At 48.5% G+C, this 16,834-nt stretch overlaps 1 protein-coding gene across 3 annotated transcripts in view; it reads left to right on the top strand.

Moving 5' to 3' along the window:
* The window catches only part of LOC114150983 (transcription factor COE3-like), an 88,542-nt gene that overhangs the window by 48,841 nt on the left and 22,867 nt on the right, over nt 1–16,834 (top strand). For 2 of the 3 annotated variants that reach the window (XM_028027856.1, XM_028027854.1), the window contains exons 7-10: nt 9,739–9,820; nt 9,891–10,008; nt 10,785–10,918; nt 11,914–12,040. In XM_028027856.1, coding sequence (XP_027883657.1) covers nt 9,739–9,820; nt 9,891–10,008; nt 10,785–10,918; nt 11,914–12,040 — 461 coding nt within the window. The remainder of the gene's footprint in view (nt 1–9,738; nt 9,821–9,890; nt 10,009–10,784; nt 10,919–11,913; nt 12,041–16,834) is intronic. The other variant, XM_028027855.1, reaches the window with a different exon arrangement.

Below are 16,834 nucleotides of genomic sequence, written 5' to 3'. Positions count from 1 at the left end.
CGACCCCATTAGGGACAAAGGGAGAACAGAAAATGGATGGATGGATGTTGACGAGGCGCTCAGAGGGTCAACCTGATCAGCTGACCTGCTGGAGGTCAGGGGTCACTGATTCAGGCTCTGTTTTTTCCCTCATTGCCGTCTGTCAGGAGAGATGGACGATGTTTCTAACACTCTGGTTCTGTTTGGACAGATCTGGTTATTATGGTCTGCACATTAGCACTGCTTTTATTTTGAAAAGCAGAAATATGCCTTTGGAGAGAATTGATTTGTTAAAGCTAATTAAAGTTCCCAGCTGTGAAGTCAGCAGCAGGCCAGCTGACCTCTGACCTGGGGCCAACTGACCTCTGACCTGGAGCCAGTTTGTGTTAGGCTGTTTCTTTTCTCTGCTCTTTCTGTTCTAAATCTGATCAAAGCTTTCAGCCGTTCCAAGGAGCCATCTTGGTTTAGGGTCATGACCTTTAACCTGGTGTCTGGCCAGTTCTCTGAGGTGTTCTCCTCTGGAGGACGATGGGTGACCTTGGACCAAGGGAGGAAATCCCCTCTCATTATTGCAGGGAACAATAAATGGAAATTTCTTCGGAGCCATTTTGGGGGGCGGCCAAGTTGCAGTGAAATGTTTGTAACATAAAATGTTTCAAGTTTTTAATGCCTTCAAGCTGCAGGAACAAAAATGACTAGTTAGTGGTAATGCTTGTTTTCCTCACTAATTAAATTAAAATATAAATGTTTGGATCTGAGTTTGGTTCAGTCACTGATCTAAACTGCTACACCTTTACAAACATTTAAGGTTTAATACGTAACTGTTTAATAAAATTCCTCATAAATATTGATTTATTGCAGTGGCTCTCAATACAAGCTATGCATTGTTTAAATCATAACTTGTTAAGTTGCTTTATTTCTAACCCTTTTCTGGTTTTCCCTTCCTGGTAGGTGAATATCTGGGAAGAATCATAACTTTAAATTAACGTTCAAAGCTCCAGGGTTTTTATGGAGAAACATTCAGATTTTATTGTGTGTTTTTTAAAGCTCAATGTTGAAGATAGTAAGACATAAAGGCATAACTGTCTGTTTTTCTATCTGCTCTGCTCTCAGCTCCTTCACACTGAGCTGTCAGCCTCTCCTCCCGTTTCAAACTCTTCTTATTAACATGAGAGTTAAATAAAGCTAAATATGATTAGATATTTGCTACATTTAGTAAAAAAGAGCTAAGTCTATGAAAGCAATGCATCAGTTTAGCTAGTTTTGATTTAAGGCTTAACGGGGAAGTTTATCAAGATTCAGTCAAAGTCATGAAATAAACTGCAGTCTGATTTTTGTTCATGTGTTTCTTCTTATTGAGCAGAGAAAGGAAATAAAATGTGTTTCATGTCTTGCTGTAAGTTTTTACTTACTGGAGGGTTTATTGTTTGTGCTGCAGAGCCACAGCTAAGAGCTAGCTAGCAGCTAACAGCTAGCAGAGCAACAGCAAACAGCAAGCAGAGCTGCAGCTAACAGCTAGCAGAGCTACAGCTAACAGCTAGCTAGCAGCTAACAGCTAGCAGAGCTACAGCTAGCAGAGCTACAGCTAACAGCTAGCTAGCAGCTAACAGCTAGCAGAGCTACAGCTAACAGCTAGCTAGCAGCTAACAGCTAGCAGAGCTACAGCTAGCAGAGCCACAGCTAACAGCTAGCTAGCAGCTAACAGCTAGCAGAGCTACAGCTAACAGCTAGCAGAGCAACAGCAAACAGCAAGCAGAGCTACAGCTAGCTAGCAGCTAACAGCTAGCAGAGCTACAGCTAACAGCTAGCTAGCAGCTAACAGCTAGCAGAGCTACAGCTAACAGCTAGCTAGCAGCTAACAGCTAGCAGAGCTACAGCTAGCAGAGCCACAGCTAACAGCTAGCTAGCAGCTAACAGCTAGCCAGTACCATTCAGCTTCTGTTGCTGTTTTGGACTGAACCATTGTTCTAATAATGGGGGGTAAAAAAAAAATAGATGAAAGGCAGATTTATTTCGTTCTTTGTTTCTATTGTCTTTTTATATTGATATTGTTTAAATTCAAAAGTTTCCTTCATATTTTCTTTGGGGGCTAGGGGGATTCTGGACTCGGGGGTCTGGACCCTTCAACCCCTTGGGATTTACCACCAAGCCTTTGACCCCTCTAAGCTCTCTCAGAACCAGAACCTCCAACGGAACCGGACCAGCCGTTTGAAATAAACGGAGGTGATCCGGTCATCCTGTTCTGCTGAGGAACCCGTCCTATTCTTCTTGTTAGACATGAAGTTCTGGACATCAGAACCAGCTGTGGACCTGCTGGACCTCTTCCAGAACCAACGTTCTGGACGTGGACTCCTCTTTTGGGTCAGAACCGGGTGCAGCGGAGCGGCTGTTTTTGCCTTTTAGCCCTCAGATTTTTTTGCTGTTTTTCTTTTAAATTGTGGTTTAATTTGGCTTCTCCCTCCGATGCGTTCAGTGTCAACTTCAAAGCCAGTAAATTACATTTACTTTGTAACGCTTGCATCATTATTCCTCCTCTTCATCAGCCGCTCTGTCTGCGCTTTATATACATCTTTAAGATTTAATGGCCGTTCTGAATGTTTTTAACTTTTACACTTATTCACTCTAAAGTTCAGTTTTTCATCAAATTCACTTCATGGTTCAGATTGATAAACGGTTCCTCCTGGTCTGGTTCTGGTTCTACTAGTACCAGAACCGCTCATGATGGATCATCTTCCCAGGAAACCGAAACTTTATGGATTTTAGTCCAAATGTTTTATTTTTTCACTCATAATTCGACAAATACAGAAAACAGGGTCTTTGCTTCCTGCAGGAAGTGGTTCAGGGTGAGTTGAGCAGAACCCGACACCGGTCCGGTCCGATCAGTAGCTCGGCTTCCTGCTGCTAATTAGTGAGTCTGAAGCGGCTGGAAGCGTTTAGCTGCCGCTCAGCAGCGCTTTGCTTCCCTCCGTCAGGCGGCAGCTGGAAGGTTAAAGTGGCATGAAGAGATATTGAAGCTAAATGCTCGGAGGCCGCGCCGCAGGCGTTTATTCAAATCAGCAACTCTTCTTCTTCTGCCCTAATTCTGGTTCAATAAAGCCGGACGCCGAGCCGTCAGCAGTCAGACTCTTCATGAAGAAGCTCCGCAGCTGGAAGAGCGGCGCTGCGTTCGAGTGCTGCGTTCAGGCGGTGCTGCGTTCAGGCGCTTTTAGGTTCTGCTGCGTTCAGGCGGCGCTGCGTTCAGCTGCAGGATGTTTGGCCATGATGGACATGAGGCCAAATCTCTCAGGTCTCAGATGTCAAACTTTTCAGGAAAGAAATGAGTCGGTTTTTGGGTTTTTACCTTCAGGCGGTTTGGAGTTGATCTGCGGGGCTTTAGACGGATTTCATCAGACGAGAAGCTGAAGGATCTTCTGTTCCTCAGAGAGGAAAGAAATCCTTCGCTTCGCCGTGAAAAAACCTGCAACACGGCTCTTACGAGGATTTTTCCTGACAGCACTGATATTAGAGCTTAAACAGAAACCTGGAATTATAAAATAATAAATGAAATGAGGCACATTTTGGTTTGCAGTGAAAATCTGAAGTTGGGAGGGAATTTAACTGGTTGTAATAATTGACTTCTGACCTCAAAGAGGCCTTTAGGCGCTGCATTGATTGGCTTCAGCTGTTGACTTGGCTCTGAAAACTTGGCGGCGTCCCAGAAGGTTCCAGAACCGAACCAAGTTCTGATCGCTTGGCATCTTTCCTGACAACTTAACGTCTCTTTTCAGCTGAACAGCAGCGACTGTTGAAACAGAAGACACCAAGCGTGTGGCGGTGAAACCGGGCCGGCGCTGATCCACGCTGCTTTTCCCTTGAAGGAGTCCCGGGGTCTGCTGGAGTCCTGGTTCAGGACCCCAATTATATTTGCATATTTAATGGAACACATTTCAGGTTCCTGTTAAAGTCATCGCTAATTTATCGGGGTAGCCGTGTTGCTGAGCTTTGCTCCGAGGAAGCCGAGTGTTTCCAGGCTCCTCCGGGTCGCTTCCGGACCGTTCCGGGCCGTTCTGGGCCTGTTCAGTCTGCTCATCTCACTACGACTCCCATCATCCCCTGGGGCTGAGCTCGTCTGGGTGGCGATGCGGGGGTTAATGGGGAACAACTTGGGGGAACAAAAAGCAATAATGAAGTTAATTATAAAGACTTAAAGAGACAGAACCAGAACCGACCCAAACCCGGTTAGTCTTTTACAACGAGGAACCGTGACATGGTGGGTCCAGGCTGAGGAAATAACATTTAGTGACTCTGGTCAGTTTACAGAAAAGATGTTGGACTGATGATGGCGGTGATGTCATCACTCTGCATCCTGTCTGGGAAATCAGGTTCTGTGGTTCTGGTTGAATCCATCAGGAGTTCTGTTCACTTCCTGTTTCTCACCGACCAGCAGGAACCAGAACCGGTCCAGCAGAGAACCAGCCGAAAACCAGTATTATTCAGGGCAAGAGCGGGTAATGTGATTGGCTGAAACAATGGAGAGCTACTGTTCAGGGCGCGCGGTCCCGGTTCAGGGCGCGCGGTCCCGGTTCAGGGCGCGCGGTCCCGGTTTTGGGACCCCCTGTTGTGACAATAGAGGCCGGCGGCTGTTCATGAGGCTGATCTGTTCCTCGGACTGTTTTAGTGCCTCATCAAATATTTAGTCTGATTGTACATGGTCCTGTAATTGCCATCTTGGCTCGTGAATTATTGATGGTGTGTAGCCAAGCCCTCACACACACACACACACGGCTGGCTGATGTGCTGTAATAAGGCCAGACACACACAGGCTGCTGCTGCTGCTGCTGCTGCTGCTGTGAATCATCACACGCTGCTGCTGTTTCATATCCTAATTAGCAGCAGAAGAGCCACTCAGTAATTATTTGAAGAGGCCGTTTCAACAACACAGAGAGTCAATATTAGACTTTCCTCCTAATGAGGCGCCGCGGCCTCTTCCTCCTCTCCTCTTCCTCCCCGCCAGCCGCCTTCAGGCCGCTTTATCTGCTCTCTGCCTGCTTCTGTCTCGGCGCCGCTTGGCGCCCCGATCCTCCACGCTTCGCTCGTTAGCAGCGGCAGATGAGAAGTGACGGCGGGGCGGCGAGCCGCTTGTTACCGCGGCGGCCTCCCCGCTTGCCGCGCCTCCTTCTGGGTTTTCTCAGCCGTAAGATGAGTCTGCGGCGGCGGCGGCGGCGGCGGAGTGCCGGTCGGGGCTCTCCAGGCGGTCAGCTGCTAAACGTGTGGCGGCGGGCCGCCTGCCGGGCGGCGCAGTGTGAGGCAGCGGCGCTTCAGCTTTAAAAATACTCTTGTTGAAATATTGATTTTCTTTTCTGTTGCTTTCTCTTTCTGGGCTAACATAATAAGTGAGAGACTCCAGGGAGAGACAGGCTGGCAGTGTGTGTGTGTGTGTGTGTGTGTGTAATCGGAGCTCCGTGTAATTGCTTCCCATAGTGAACTGGGTGTGGTTGGGTGACATCATGGGGGTCAGAGGCTTCTGGTTCTGGTTCAGCTTTAAGCTTCTGGTCCTTCCTGGTTTTACAACAAAAATAATATTAATATAAGCTGCTTGATTATTAAAGCTTCGATGAGCAGATCTCAAACACACCAACAGCCACGCAGAACTGAATCTGATCATATAAACACAGAACTTCTTCAGATTCTTGTTTTCCACTCTGCAGACTGCAGTCAGCTTCAGAGAGAGAAGCTGCAGCCTAGAGCGCCTCCTGCTGCACTGGAGGAGCTGTTGGGATTTGAACGGAAGTCTTTGTTCCAAACTGGGGGAGTGCAACCCCAACACGCTCCACAAACTGGGAGGAAAGGGGCCTGAGCTGAAGGCTGGGGAACCACTGAGGAGACGACAGGCTTCAGATGGAGGGCTAACAGTGGCTGGAAGCTAACGTTCCAGTAGCTAACCTGCTGATAGCATTAGCTAGTAATTGCTTGAAGCTAACTTGTTAATATTAGCTGTCCTAATGAATCACTGACGCTACAAAATCACACAAGATCTCAGGTAGTGCAGCAACGCAAAAGAAAACCCCAGTTCAGTTGGAGTCGCTGGGACGTCCATCAGGGTTTTGGATGGCCCAAAGGTTTCGGTGCCAGTGGAAGGAGAAGGACTTCTCTGCAGCAAACAGGAAGGGCGGGACGGACCTCTGTCAGTCTCAGACCTTATTTAGAAATGGGACCATTGCACTCCGGAAGTGAAGGGGGCGCTATTTCCTATATTATCCACGGTCTCCCGTTTTTATTTTTTTTAAAATCTGTGATATATTTTTACCTTTAGGAAGGATTTTCACTCTCAGCATTTATTTATTTATTATTTAATATTAATTTCAACATTACTGGAACCGTAAAAGATAAATGATCTTCTAAAACATTATATTTTTCCATTTTATAAATAATGGACAAATATAATCTAATAAATAATAAAGATTTTGTGCTATTCTGATTTAGTAATGTAATTATATTAGCTGTGTTACCACCCCACGCCACTAGAGGCAGTATCAGGCCCGAAAAGATGCCACTAAGGAGCAGATTTAGAAGTTCACAGAAAGCTACAGAATCTGTTAAAAACTGTGAGCTGCACTGAAGTAAATAAAAGAGAAAAGTTCAAATAAATGCTGAGAGTGAAAATCCTTCCTAAAGGTGAAAATATATCACAGATTTTAAAGAAAATAAAGACGGGAGACCGTGGATAATATAGGAAATAGCGCCCCCTTCACTTCTGGAGTGCAATGGTCCCATTTCTAAATAAGGTCTGAGACTGACAGAGGTCCGTCCCGCCCTTCCTGTTTGCTGCAGAGAGGTGGACTTGAGTGGTGGTTCTGGTCCTGTGTATTCAGTAAAACCTGAAGCGGATCACGCTTCCGGACCGGTCCAGGATCCATCTAGGTGATCTGCTGATGCAGCCAGGGTTGCTGCACAATCTGTCCAAGCAGGAGCCCAGGATCCATTCTCCTTCAACGGGTCGATTCAGAACCACACCAGGAGATTCTGGCTCCAACTGAACCCGAGCAGCTGCACGGTTCTGATGTTCAGAAGCGGGTCGCTGTGAATCTGTGTGTGTCAGTGTGTGTGTGAGCCTCTGTCTCCAGCTGCGTTTTAATCCAATCCGTATCGATCCATGCCAGCTCTCTGAAGGACTCGGCATCGTCTGAATGGAGCACCGTGTTATTCTGTTCGCTGCCATAAAGGGCAGTAGAGCCTCCAGAGCAGCAGATCAGCTTTCAGTCGATACACACACACACACACCCCTGCACACACACACACACACACACACACACACACACACACTGTCTCAGCGAGGCTTGGTTCACAGAAACACAACCAGGTCTGGTGTTCTAGTTTCACACAAGATTCAAGACAATCAGGAGGAAAATCTGTGTTCACAGCATTTTCAGGAACTCTGTCATCTGCATTGGGGTCAGAGGTCAGGAGACACGGAGCCCCAGGTCAGATTGGTGACAATTAAGGGAGATTTATCAGATTATCAGGAGCTTTGAGATGAACGACTGAACCTGAACGCATCCCAGGATCCTCTCTAAAGGTCCAGCTGTCGTCAGCTCTGGCGTTCCTCACAGCAGCATGTCGGGCCTGCAGCACATCAGGTTCATTACCGCCACCTGCTGGCCTGGAGAAGAATCACGGTGCTGACCTGAAATAATGACGTTAACCTGAAGTAACATCAGGAGAAACGGCGCCAAGATTCACTGATGTGGAGATTTAAACGGCTTCGGTCCGTAAAGTGACGAGAAGTCGGTCTGGACTAGAGTTTAGTTCGTTTACTAAAGTTACAGTTATTATCAGAAACAACAATTGAAGGGAGCAAACGCTGCAGCGACGAGGCAAGCAGCTGAAGCCAAACCAATGAAACCAGTTCACACTAGAGGTTAAACCAGTAAAGCTGACTAATGCGCTTCATTTGGCCGGAGCAGACCGAAGGTCGTTTCTGCTTTATGACGTCATCATGAAATATTACCTGAGATTCTGCAGGAACATCGTATTTTTCATCATGTTTCAATGAATCTGAGCCTCAGAACAGTTCTTCAATTGAACAGTTCTTCAATTGAACAGTTCTTCAATCGAACAGTTCATCTGTACATAAAGCAGTTCAATAACCAGAGAAGGATGCTGGTGAATCCGTTAGCCCTCCGTCGCAGGCAAACCTGACCTCTGACCTCCTGACCTGCGGCTCTGTTGCTCCGGGTGTAGAACCTGCTCCTCCAGGTTTCCCAGCATGCCTTGCTGCAGGGGGCGGAGCCTCCCGAGGTTATTCCCTGGTTAATGTGACATGTCTGTCGTAAGACTGGATTATTATGGTCATAATGTGGCGATTAAACAGGAAGAGACGGATGAGCACAGATCACACGGCGGAGGCATTATGGCCGCCATCCATCCAGATACCCCCCGCCCCTCATATCTATGCCCCTCTGCTGCTAGGCGTAAATCAGGCGGCCATCTTCATCACGGCGGCTCCATCAGCAGCAGACAGGGGCGTGGCCACTTCCTATCACATTCTGACTGTCAAAATAAAACAAATATAAAATCATAGTTTGCTGATTGTTGATCAGCAATAAATTCACTCTGTTATTATTAAACTATGACGTTTTATCAAACTGAGTCAAACTCAAGGCCCGGGGGCCGACTGTGGCCCGTCGTAGCGGTTTATGTGGCCCTGTCACATAAACACAACCTTCAAGTTAACAGCTGTGAGTTTCAATATTAGTTTATCAATCAAGCAACAGTTTTCATCAGTATTCTGCCTCATTACATGATCAATATTATTTCTCACCGACTGCAGAGACCAATGTTTATTAATACAGTTTGTTAGTGGATTGTTTAATCACGCTGTAATGGATAATAAACTATTTTAAATAAATTGTGTAAGTTATTTAAAATTTGTACATTACTGCCAGTTCTTTGCAGGCAGCCATGGTGGTTCTGACCCAGTTCTGATCGAGCTTAAACCTGTTCATTTTTGATCAATTAACTACACAGATTTTAAGGGTTTGAACAGAATACATTTCTTTTTTAAGCCTACAGTGGTCCTGAGCTGGAACCTTTGTATTCACGTGTTCCTGGTACGACCGTAATCTGACGCACAGCTACATCGGCTAGCAACCCGCGTCGTTCTGCATGGAGTTAGCATGTTCAGTGGCTTCCTCCCACTGACCTCTCAAGAGGTCAAAGGCCTCTTGACCTTTGACCTCTGGAGATAGGCAGCACCCTCATGACCCCAGAGGGATAAGTGGGTGAGAATATGAATGTAGCTGAAATCGTGCACGTCTTGGTTTTTATTCATATTACTAGTTTTTGGTGTTTTCTGCAGATTCTTACTTTATCAAACATCATTTTCTTTTATCAACATGACTTTGGAGGCTAAAAGCAGTTAGCCTATCAGCAACGCAATGCTAGCCTAAATTAGCATCTGAATGCTAACCTGTAGCAGCTAACGCTAATGTCAGCATCCACATTCCTAAAGAAGTTCCATGAATGATGAGAAAAACTCTGGAAAGATGAACAGATAGAAAAACATTTATGGAGAACCTGAAGATTAAAAACTATAAATATCTGAATTTCAGTTCATTTATCGAATAATTCAGCAGCAAAAAGAGTTTGGATAATTACTGGCCGGTTTCAGACCAGCTGCTCAGCTTGGCAGTTCTGACCCGGTTCATCAGATGAGGTTCTAATCTAATGAAACCAGAACCAATCCAGAACTGATCCAACCCTTGTGTTGTTTCCCTCCAGGTTCTTCCTGAAGTTCTTCCTGAAGTGCAACCAGAACTGCCTGAAAAACGCTGGGAACCCGCGGGACATGCGGCGGTTCCAGGTGAGTGCCCGGCGCCAAGTGTTCTGGTCGGGTCCATTAAGGCCCGCCCCCTGAACCTGCCTGTCCCCAGGTGGTGGTGTCCACGACGGTCAACGTGGACGGACACGTCCTGGCCGTCTCCGACAACATGTTCGTCCACAACAACTCCAAACATGGCCGCCGCGCCCGGCGCCTGGACCCGTCCGAAGGTAAGCCGTCCGTCAGAACCAGCAGATCCGACCCGGCTGCGTCCCGTAGGGTCCAAACGGCCCCACAGTGTCCCGTAGGGGTCCTGTACCATCCTGTAGGGCCCCGCTGCCCCATAGTGTGGCGTACGGGCCCTGTGATCCAGTTTCATCCTGTAAGTACCCCATAGCCCCGTAGGGTCCCCTCAGCCTTGTAGCGGTCCGTAGGGGCCCCGTGGCGCCCATAGTGGGGGCCCTGGGGCCCCATTGTCTCCAGGCTGGGATGTTTTCAGAGGCGATAAAGCTCCAACATCTGCTGCTGCTCCGTCTGCTGGAGCTCAGAGATAAACTGCCAGCAAACCGCCTGCCCCCCCCCAGCCTGTTTCTACCCCCCCCCCCCCCCCCCCGCCTGTTTCTACCCCCCTCCCCCCTCCTTTTGTCCTTTTGTCTGCGGCCCCTGAATGCGCCGCGCTCCGCTGCAGCAGCTGCAGCGTTTCTTTCGCCCATTGAGGTTTTCCGGCTTTCATCCAGATTTGTTGATGAACTTGGAGCGGCGACTTACTTGGAAATGTTGGTTCGTTTGTCGCTCGGCCGCCTTCATCTTTGACCTCTGACCTCTCAGCTTCCTCGTAGCTGGAAACTGAATTAAAACACGTTTTTCTGAACGCACCGCCATAGATCGGACCTGCGCTGTAAAGAGACTCTGTCTGGACCACCCGCCGGTCAGCGCCCATGTTGGCGTGGAGAGGTCAGAGGTCACATAGTGACGCTGTCGTTGTGTGTGTGTGTGTGTCTCCAAGCAGCCACGCCGTGCATCAAGGCCATCAGTCCGAGCGAGGGCTGGACCACCGGCGGCGCCACCGTCATCCTCATCGGAGACAATTTCTTCGACGGCCTGCAGGTCGTCTTCGGCACCATGCTGGTCTGGAGCGAGGTCAGGGCCATTTCCATGTCCGGTTCTGGTCCGGTCGGGTCTTTCCGTAACTCTGCTCCGGATCTGTTCCACTGGTTCTGGTTCTGCTCAGTGACTGGGTTCCTCTGAAAACTCTTTAACTTGTTTTAGTTTTTAACTGAGCAGTAGCCATTAAAGGGTCAAGGGTTAGGGTCTACCTTCTGCGGAATGCGGGTCGCAAACGTTCATCCAACCGGAACATCCAACCGGAAGTTTTCCTGTTTCATTTTCCAGGTTTTAAATCCCAGCTGGTGAAATCATGTGAAGTTTACTCTAGATCAGAACTAGAACCAGTGATTTGGACCAACGCTGCTCGAGCCATCGTCATCATCATCATCATCATCATCACACGCTTTGATCAGCGGCGCTAACTCAGATTGGAGGGAACCTCCTGCTTCTTTCATTCTGCAGAACTGGTCCAGCAACATCTAGACTTGTCGCTGGTCCAACTCACCAGAACCATAAAGGTTCAGTCCAGTTCTCCAGAGTTCTGCTGATGATCCAGTTACTGGACCCAGATGTGTGGGCCAGAGAACCCAGAACCCGATTCTACATGAGAATCCATTGAGCGGAACAGATCCGGCCGAACCAGAACCACACCAGAGCAGAACCTTTCATGGTTCTGGGTAGATATGTGGATCCTCAAGCTGGTTCCTGACATGTGTAACAACCTGACCCAGTTGGTGGTTCTGATTTCAGCAGACCTGGAGGGGAAGGGGGCCGGTTCTACAGGTTCTAGAACTAATCCCAACCCTGCAGTGATTGTGTTTTTACAGTGCATAATTGCCTATCCTAAAAGTGCATCATAATCTATATACCAAACTAGCCTTTCTGCAGAACCCCAGAAAGTTTTAGGGGCAGAAGAAGAGTTCTGCAAGGTTCTACATGGTTGGGTTGGTTCTGACTCCAGAACCGGTTTGGGATGATGATGATGATGATGATGATGATGACCTGGTTCTCCTCGGTTCTCCATGCAGCTCATCACGCCCCACGCCATCCGGGTCCAGACTCCGCCCCGGCACATCCCCGGGGTCGTGGAGGTCACGCTGTCCTATAAGTCCAAACAGTTCTGCAAAGGAGCGCCGGGACGCTTCGTCTACACCGGTGAGTCTCCATGGTGACGAATAACCTTCCTCACCTGTCTGCCTCCCCCTTCATGGCTCCAGGTTTATCTGCAGCCCGGTTCTGGTCCACTTGGTTCTGGTCCACCATCTATAGGAGAAGCCTGACGCTCTCTAACTGGAACCAGGACCAGGTTCTGACTGCAGTGATGTCATGAAGAGAAAGTTCTTCTCTCTGGTTCTCTTGGCGATAGGGAGGTTCTGGTTCTCTAGCTGGAACCGGACCGGCGCTCCGGGCCTCCCCAGAGCTCCCCCAACGCCTCTCTCTCCTCTCGCCCTTCAGACTCATTGTGCGCCGTATCTCGCTCGCCATCGAAGCGTTTACCGCCTGCGATTATTCCTCCGAATATCCAGATGTCATTCAAAGCAGCAGAAAGGTCAGATGAGGGCGGCGGCGAGCGATAAGTAAATGTCATGGCGTCGGGCACTGAAGGAGCCCGGCTTGTTCGGCTGTCTGTTAAACACCGTTTATCGTCTTCCAGCCGCCGCGGACGCTGACAATGGCCGACTGCTTTTGCAATGCTAATCTGAGATTCCAACCCAGATAGAGAGGCGGTTCTGCTCCTCGGGAACCCGGCAGGGGGTCCGGCACCACGCTCTCGTCGTGCAGGAGACGAGTCATTCAGGGCGGACCAGAATGTCCGTGGTGATGATTAAAGTTCTGGTTGCCCTCAGATGTTCTGATGGTTCTGGTTCTGACAGCACCGCTCATTTAGAAACCTACTGAGCATGCTCAGTGTAACTCCTGGTAGGTGTGTTCATCTGGAACACAGAACCAGAAGCGATATTTCTGGCTTCAGAATGTCCAGAACCAACAAACCCGATCCTGCAGCGTTGACCCGTCCAGAGCCATGAGTCTCCAGGTTTCTACAACAATCCTCACAGACATTCCTGTGAATCCTGGTAGCGACCCGTCTGATGTCCGGTCCAGATGGCCTTTCCCTCTTCTCCTGTCAGTGGCAGCTAAAGGTACCAAGCATTGTGATCGGAGCTTTGGGTTGGACCTTTGGGATCAGAGCATTTCTATCAGATTGTTTCCCACATTCCCGCCTGTCTTGCTCCCCTCGGCTTAGAGCAGCTTGAGGATTTGATCCGGCAGCTCCGCTCTGAGAATCTGGCCGAAGGCGAGAAGCGCGGTGAGGAATGACAAGGAGCCTGTAGCAGAGCAGGAGATAAACGGATTCCTCCTGCAGCTTTCTGCTCTTCATTTACACATCTCCACCGTTCCGACCACGTTCCCAGGCGGGAAATGCTTTTCCTCTCTTGCGGCTGGGTCTGGGAGCCGTTTGGATCCGTTTACTGACAGCTGATCGACCAGAGGTTTGTTGCTAGGGAACGGCAAAGGATCAATAATGGAGAGACAAACAGATTCAGGAATCAATAAATGAAGATGTTTCCCTGTCGGACACTTCTACTGTTTACTGTAGTACTGCAGCGTAGGGTAGGGTATTACGGTGTATTACGGTGTATTACGGTGTATCGCGGTGTATCGCGGTGTATTGCGGGGGTTAGGGTGTATTACGGTGCATTACGGTGTATTGCTGTGTATCGCTGTGTATCGCTGTGTATTGTGGTGTATCATGGTGCCTTACGGTGTGTTGCGGTGTATTACAGTGTATTAAGGTGTATTGCGGTGTAGTACGGGGGGTTAGGGTGTATTACGGTGTATTACGGTGTATTACGGTGTATCGCTGTGTATTGCGGGGGGTAGGGTGTATTACGGTGTATTGCTGTGTATTACGGTGTATCGCTGTGTATTGCGGGGGGTAGGGTGTATTACGGTGTATTGCTGTGTATTAAGGTGTATTACAGTGTATTACGGGGGGTTAGGGTGTATTGCGGTGTATTACGGTGTATTGCTGTGTATTACGGTGTATCGCTGTGTATTACGGGGGGTTAGGGTGTATTACGGTGTATTACGGTGTATTACGGTGTATCGCTGTGTATTGCGGGGGGTAGGGTGTATTACGGTGTATTGCTGTGTATTAAGGTGTATCGCTGTGTATTACGGGGGGTTAGGGTGTATTACGGTGTATTACGGTGTATTGCTGTGTATTAAGGTGGATCGCTGTGTATTACGGGGGGTTAGGGTGTATTACGGTGTATTACGGTGTATTACGGTGTATTACGGTGTATCGCTGTGTATTGCGGGGGGTTAGGGTGTATTACGGTGTATTACGGTGTATTGCGGTGTATTGCGGTGTATTACGGTGTATTGCTGTGTATTAAGGTGTATTACAGTGTATTAAGGTGTATTACAGTGTATTACGGTGTATTGCTGTGTATTAAGGTGTATTACAGTGTATTAAGGTGTATTACAGTGTATTACGGTGTATTGCTGTGTATTAAGGTGTATTACAGTGTATTAAGGTGTATTACAGTGTATTACGGTGTATTGCTGTGTATTACGGTGTATCGCTGTGTATTGCGGGGGGTTAGGGTGTATTACGGTGCATTACGGTGTATTGCGGTGTATTGCGGTGCATTACGGTGCATTACGGTGTATTGCGGTGTATTGCGGTGTATTACGGTGTATTGCGGTGTATTGCGGTGTATTACGGTGTATTAAGGGGGGTTAGGGTGTATTACAGTGTATTGCTGTGTATTGCGGTGTGTTAAAGGGGGTGTACACGTGGGGGGACTGATGGGTGCTGAATTATTTCAGCGTTTCCGGAGAGCTGGGTTTTCCCAGGAAAGTCAACCCCTCCCAGCTCCCTCTTTATTTCAGCATTTCATCACCACAGCTCCTCCTCTTCCTCACTCCTCTTCCTCCTCAGCTGCACCGGAGGTTCTGAATCGCAGAGACCCAGGAGGAGAGAAAACTGAGATGATGAAGTCAGACAACAGGAAGAGGAGGTCAGGTTTCAGGTTTGATTGTCTGAGAAAAAGATTTGTGGCCCCAACTAAAGCCAAACCGGACCTGACTGAGAGCGGGTCTGGTACCGGACCGGTTGGTCAGAGTTTCTGGTTCCAGAGCAGTAAACGTTCTGCTGGTTCTGATGGGTCTGGTGTTGAATCTGTGTCTGAGCCTGTCGGTCTCTGTTGGTTTGTGTTTCAGGCCCGGTTCTGCAGGAACTCTGGCATGTTGTGCTTATCGGACCTTTTCCAGAATGGCCGTCTTGATCCCTGGAGGTTTGCTGAGATTAGCAGCCCTTCAAAGTAAAGCGCTCGTTGTTTCCGGTTGATTGCAGCTGATGTAGAAAGTTCCCCTGGCATTTGATGCAGTTCCTCTTCGTATCCGAACGGAGCGTCAGATCATCTGCCGGTTCTGGTCCAGATGTGTGGATGAAGCTGTGGTGCTCCTCTCTGATCTGCAGCAGCGTCTGGATTTACTCGTGAATTTTTATTGTTTCATTAGTGTCAGAGTAACACATGGAGGTAATTATGTTGAAGCTGCTGCGGCTCGGCGGCTGACCCGCTCCTCGTCGTCATGGAGGCAGAATGAGAGCGACGCTCCGTCAGAACCATCCACAGCGAGCATTAGGACCGCTTCATCCCGACTGGATCAAGCCGATGGAAACATGAAGCTGCAGGCACTCCAAATGCTTTAGTTCAATTAAAATATAAAATTATTTCTTCTTCATGTTCTATTTGTCAGGAAATAACAGTTTATCTTTCCAGGAGGTGTTAGCAGCACCAAGCGGTTTCCTCTGAGTTGGAATCACCTCCTTCCTCCCGGGGCGTTGTGTTGAAAGCTCCCATCTGTCTGAGGAACTAAAAATACCAGCAGCAGATGTTTAAGGGAAGCTTCTCACCTGAGCAGCAGCTTCTCAGCTCCAGAGGAGTCACCAAACTCAAATCAACTGCCATCCGTGACTGACGGGTCGCACAGAACCTCTCAGATGACCCAGATAGCAGACGACACTATAAATCTGTCACCACAATCAAACAGGAGATGAATACTCTAGTAGTAGTTTGGGTGACCCATAGATTTGGGTGCCCCGTAGTTTGACAGTTTTTCCTGGTCTTTGAGTTGGTGCTTTTTACCGTTGAGCTGTCTATCAGGGACTTTCTGTCCTTTCAGCAGAGACACATTTCATAGAAGTCCACTTCAGGGACTTGTGGAACTAATGGTGAGTGATTAGTCGTTTCTGCGAGGCATTTTTAGCTGCTGTTCCTGAAAATAACAACTCGTCGGGTTGGAGGCCTATTTCTTCTAGGCACAGGTTATTATTGGCTAATTGGCAGACTGACGCCATCCAATCACAGAGCTCAGAGAAGACTCTTCAGGGAAGAAGCGGGAAGAGAGTTGGAAGGTAACCTGAGGTTCTCAGGTGGGAAGAGTGAGAACAAACTTAGAAAGTTGTCCTCATTGGAGGACGCAATGGGAGGTGATCGGAGACGGTCTATCCACTCTTCAGCGCTGACCTGCGGCGTTTCCTTGTCTGGGTGAGGAAATGGCGGAAGAGATGAGGAACCAAAATAGTAAAAAAGACAAACAGATCTTGCTGCTGGGAAGTTATTGGTTAAGGAGGCCAGACTGGTCGGCCCTCTGTTGTTGCCATGGCGTCTGAATGATGAACTGATGGATGGAGGAATGAAGCTGCAGATCAGATCCCTCAGTCGATGCCTTGTGGCCACTTGAAAACAAATAAGCATGTTGCCCCCATCATCAGTAGCGTTGGGCGGTGAGGCGGCGCTGACCCGCATCAACCACCGGGCCAGCTGGCGGCGCGCCGTCCAGGATGATCAGAGCAATACAGCAGGAAGCCACGTAGCGTCTGGCTGAGTGTTCCTGCCACTAACGCATCGTCTCCATGGAAATGCAGCGGTAACG

This window comes from Xiphophorus couchianus, chromosome 9 (assembly GCF_001444195.1).
Source record: "Xiphophorus couchianus chromosome 9, X_couchianus-1.0, whole genome shotgun sequence".
Lineage (NCBI taxonomy): Eukaryota > Metazoa > Chordata > Actinopteri > Cyprinodontiformes > Poeciliidae > Xiphophorus > Xiphophorus couchianus.
This window is presented reverse-complemented; position numbering and strand designations above follow the sequence as displayed.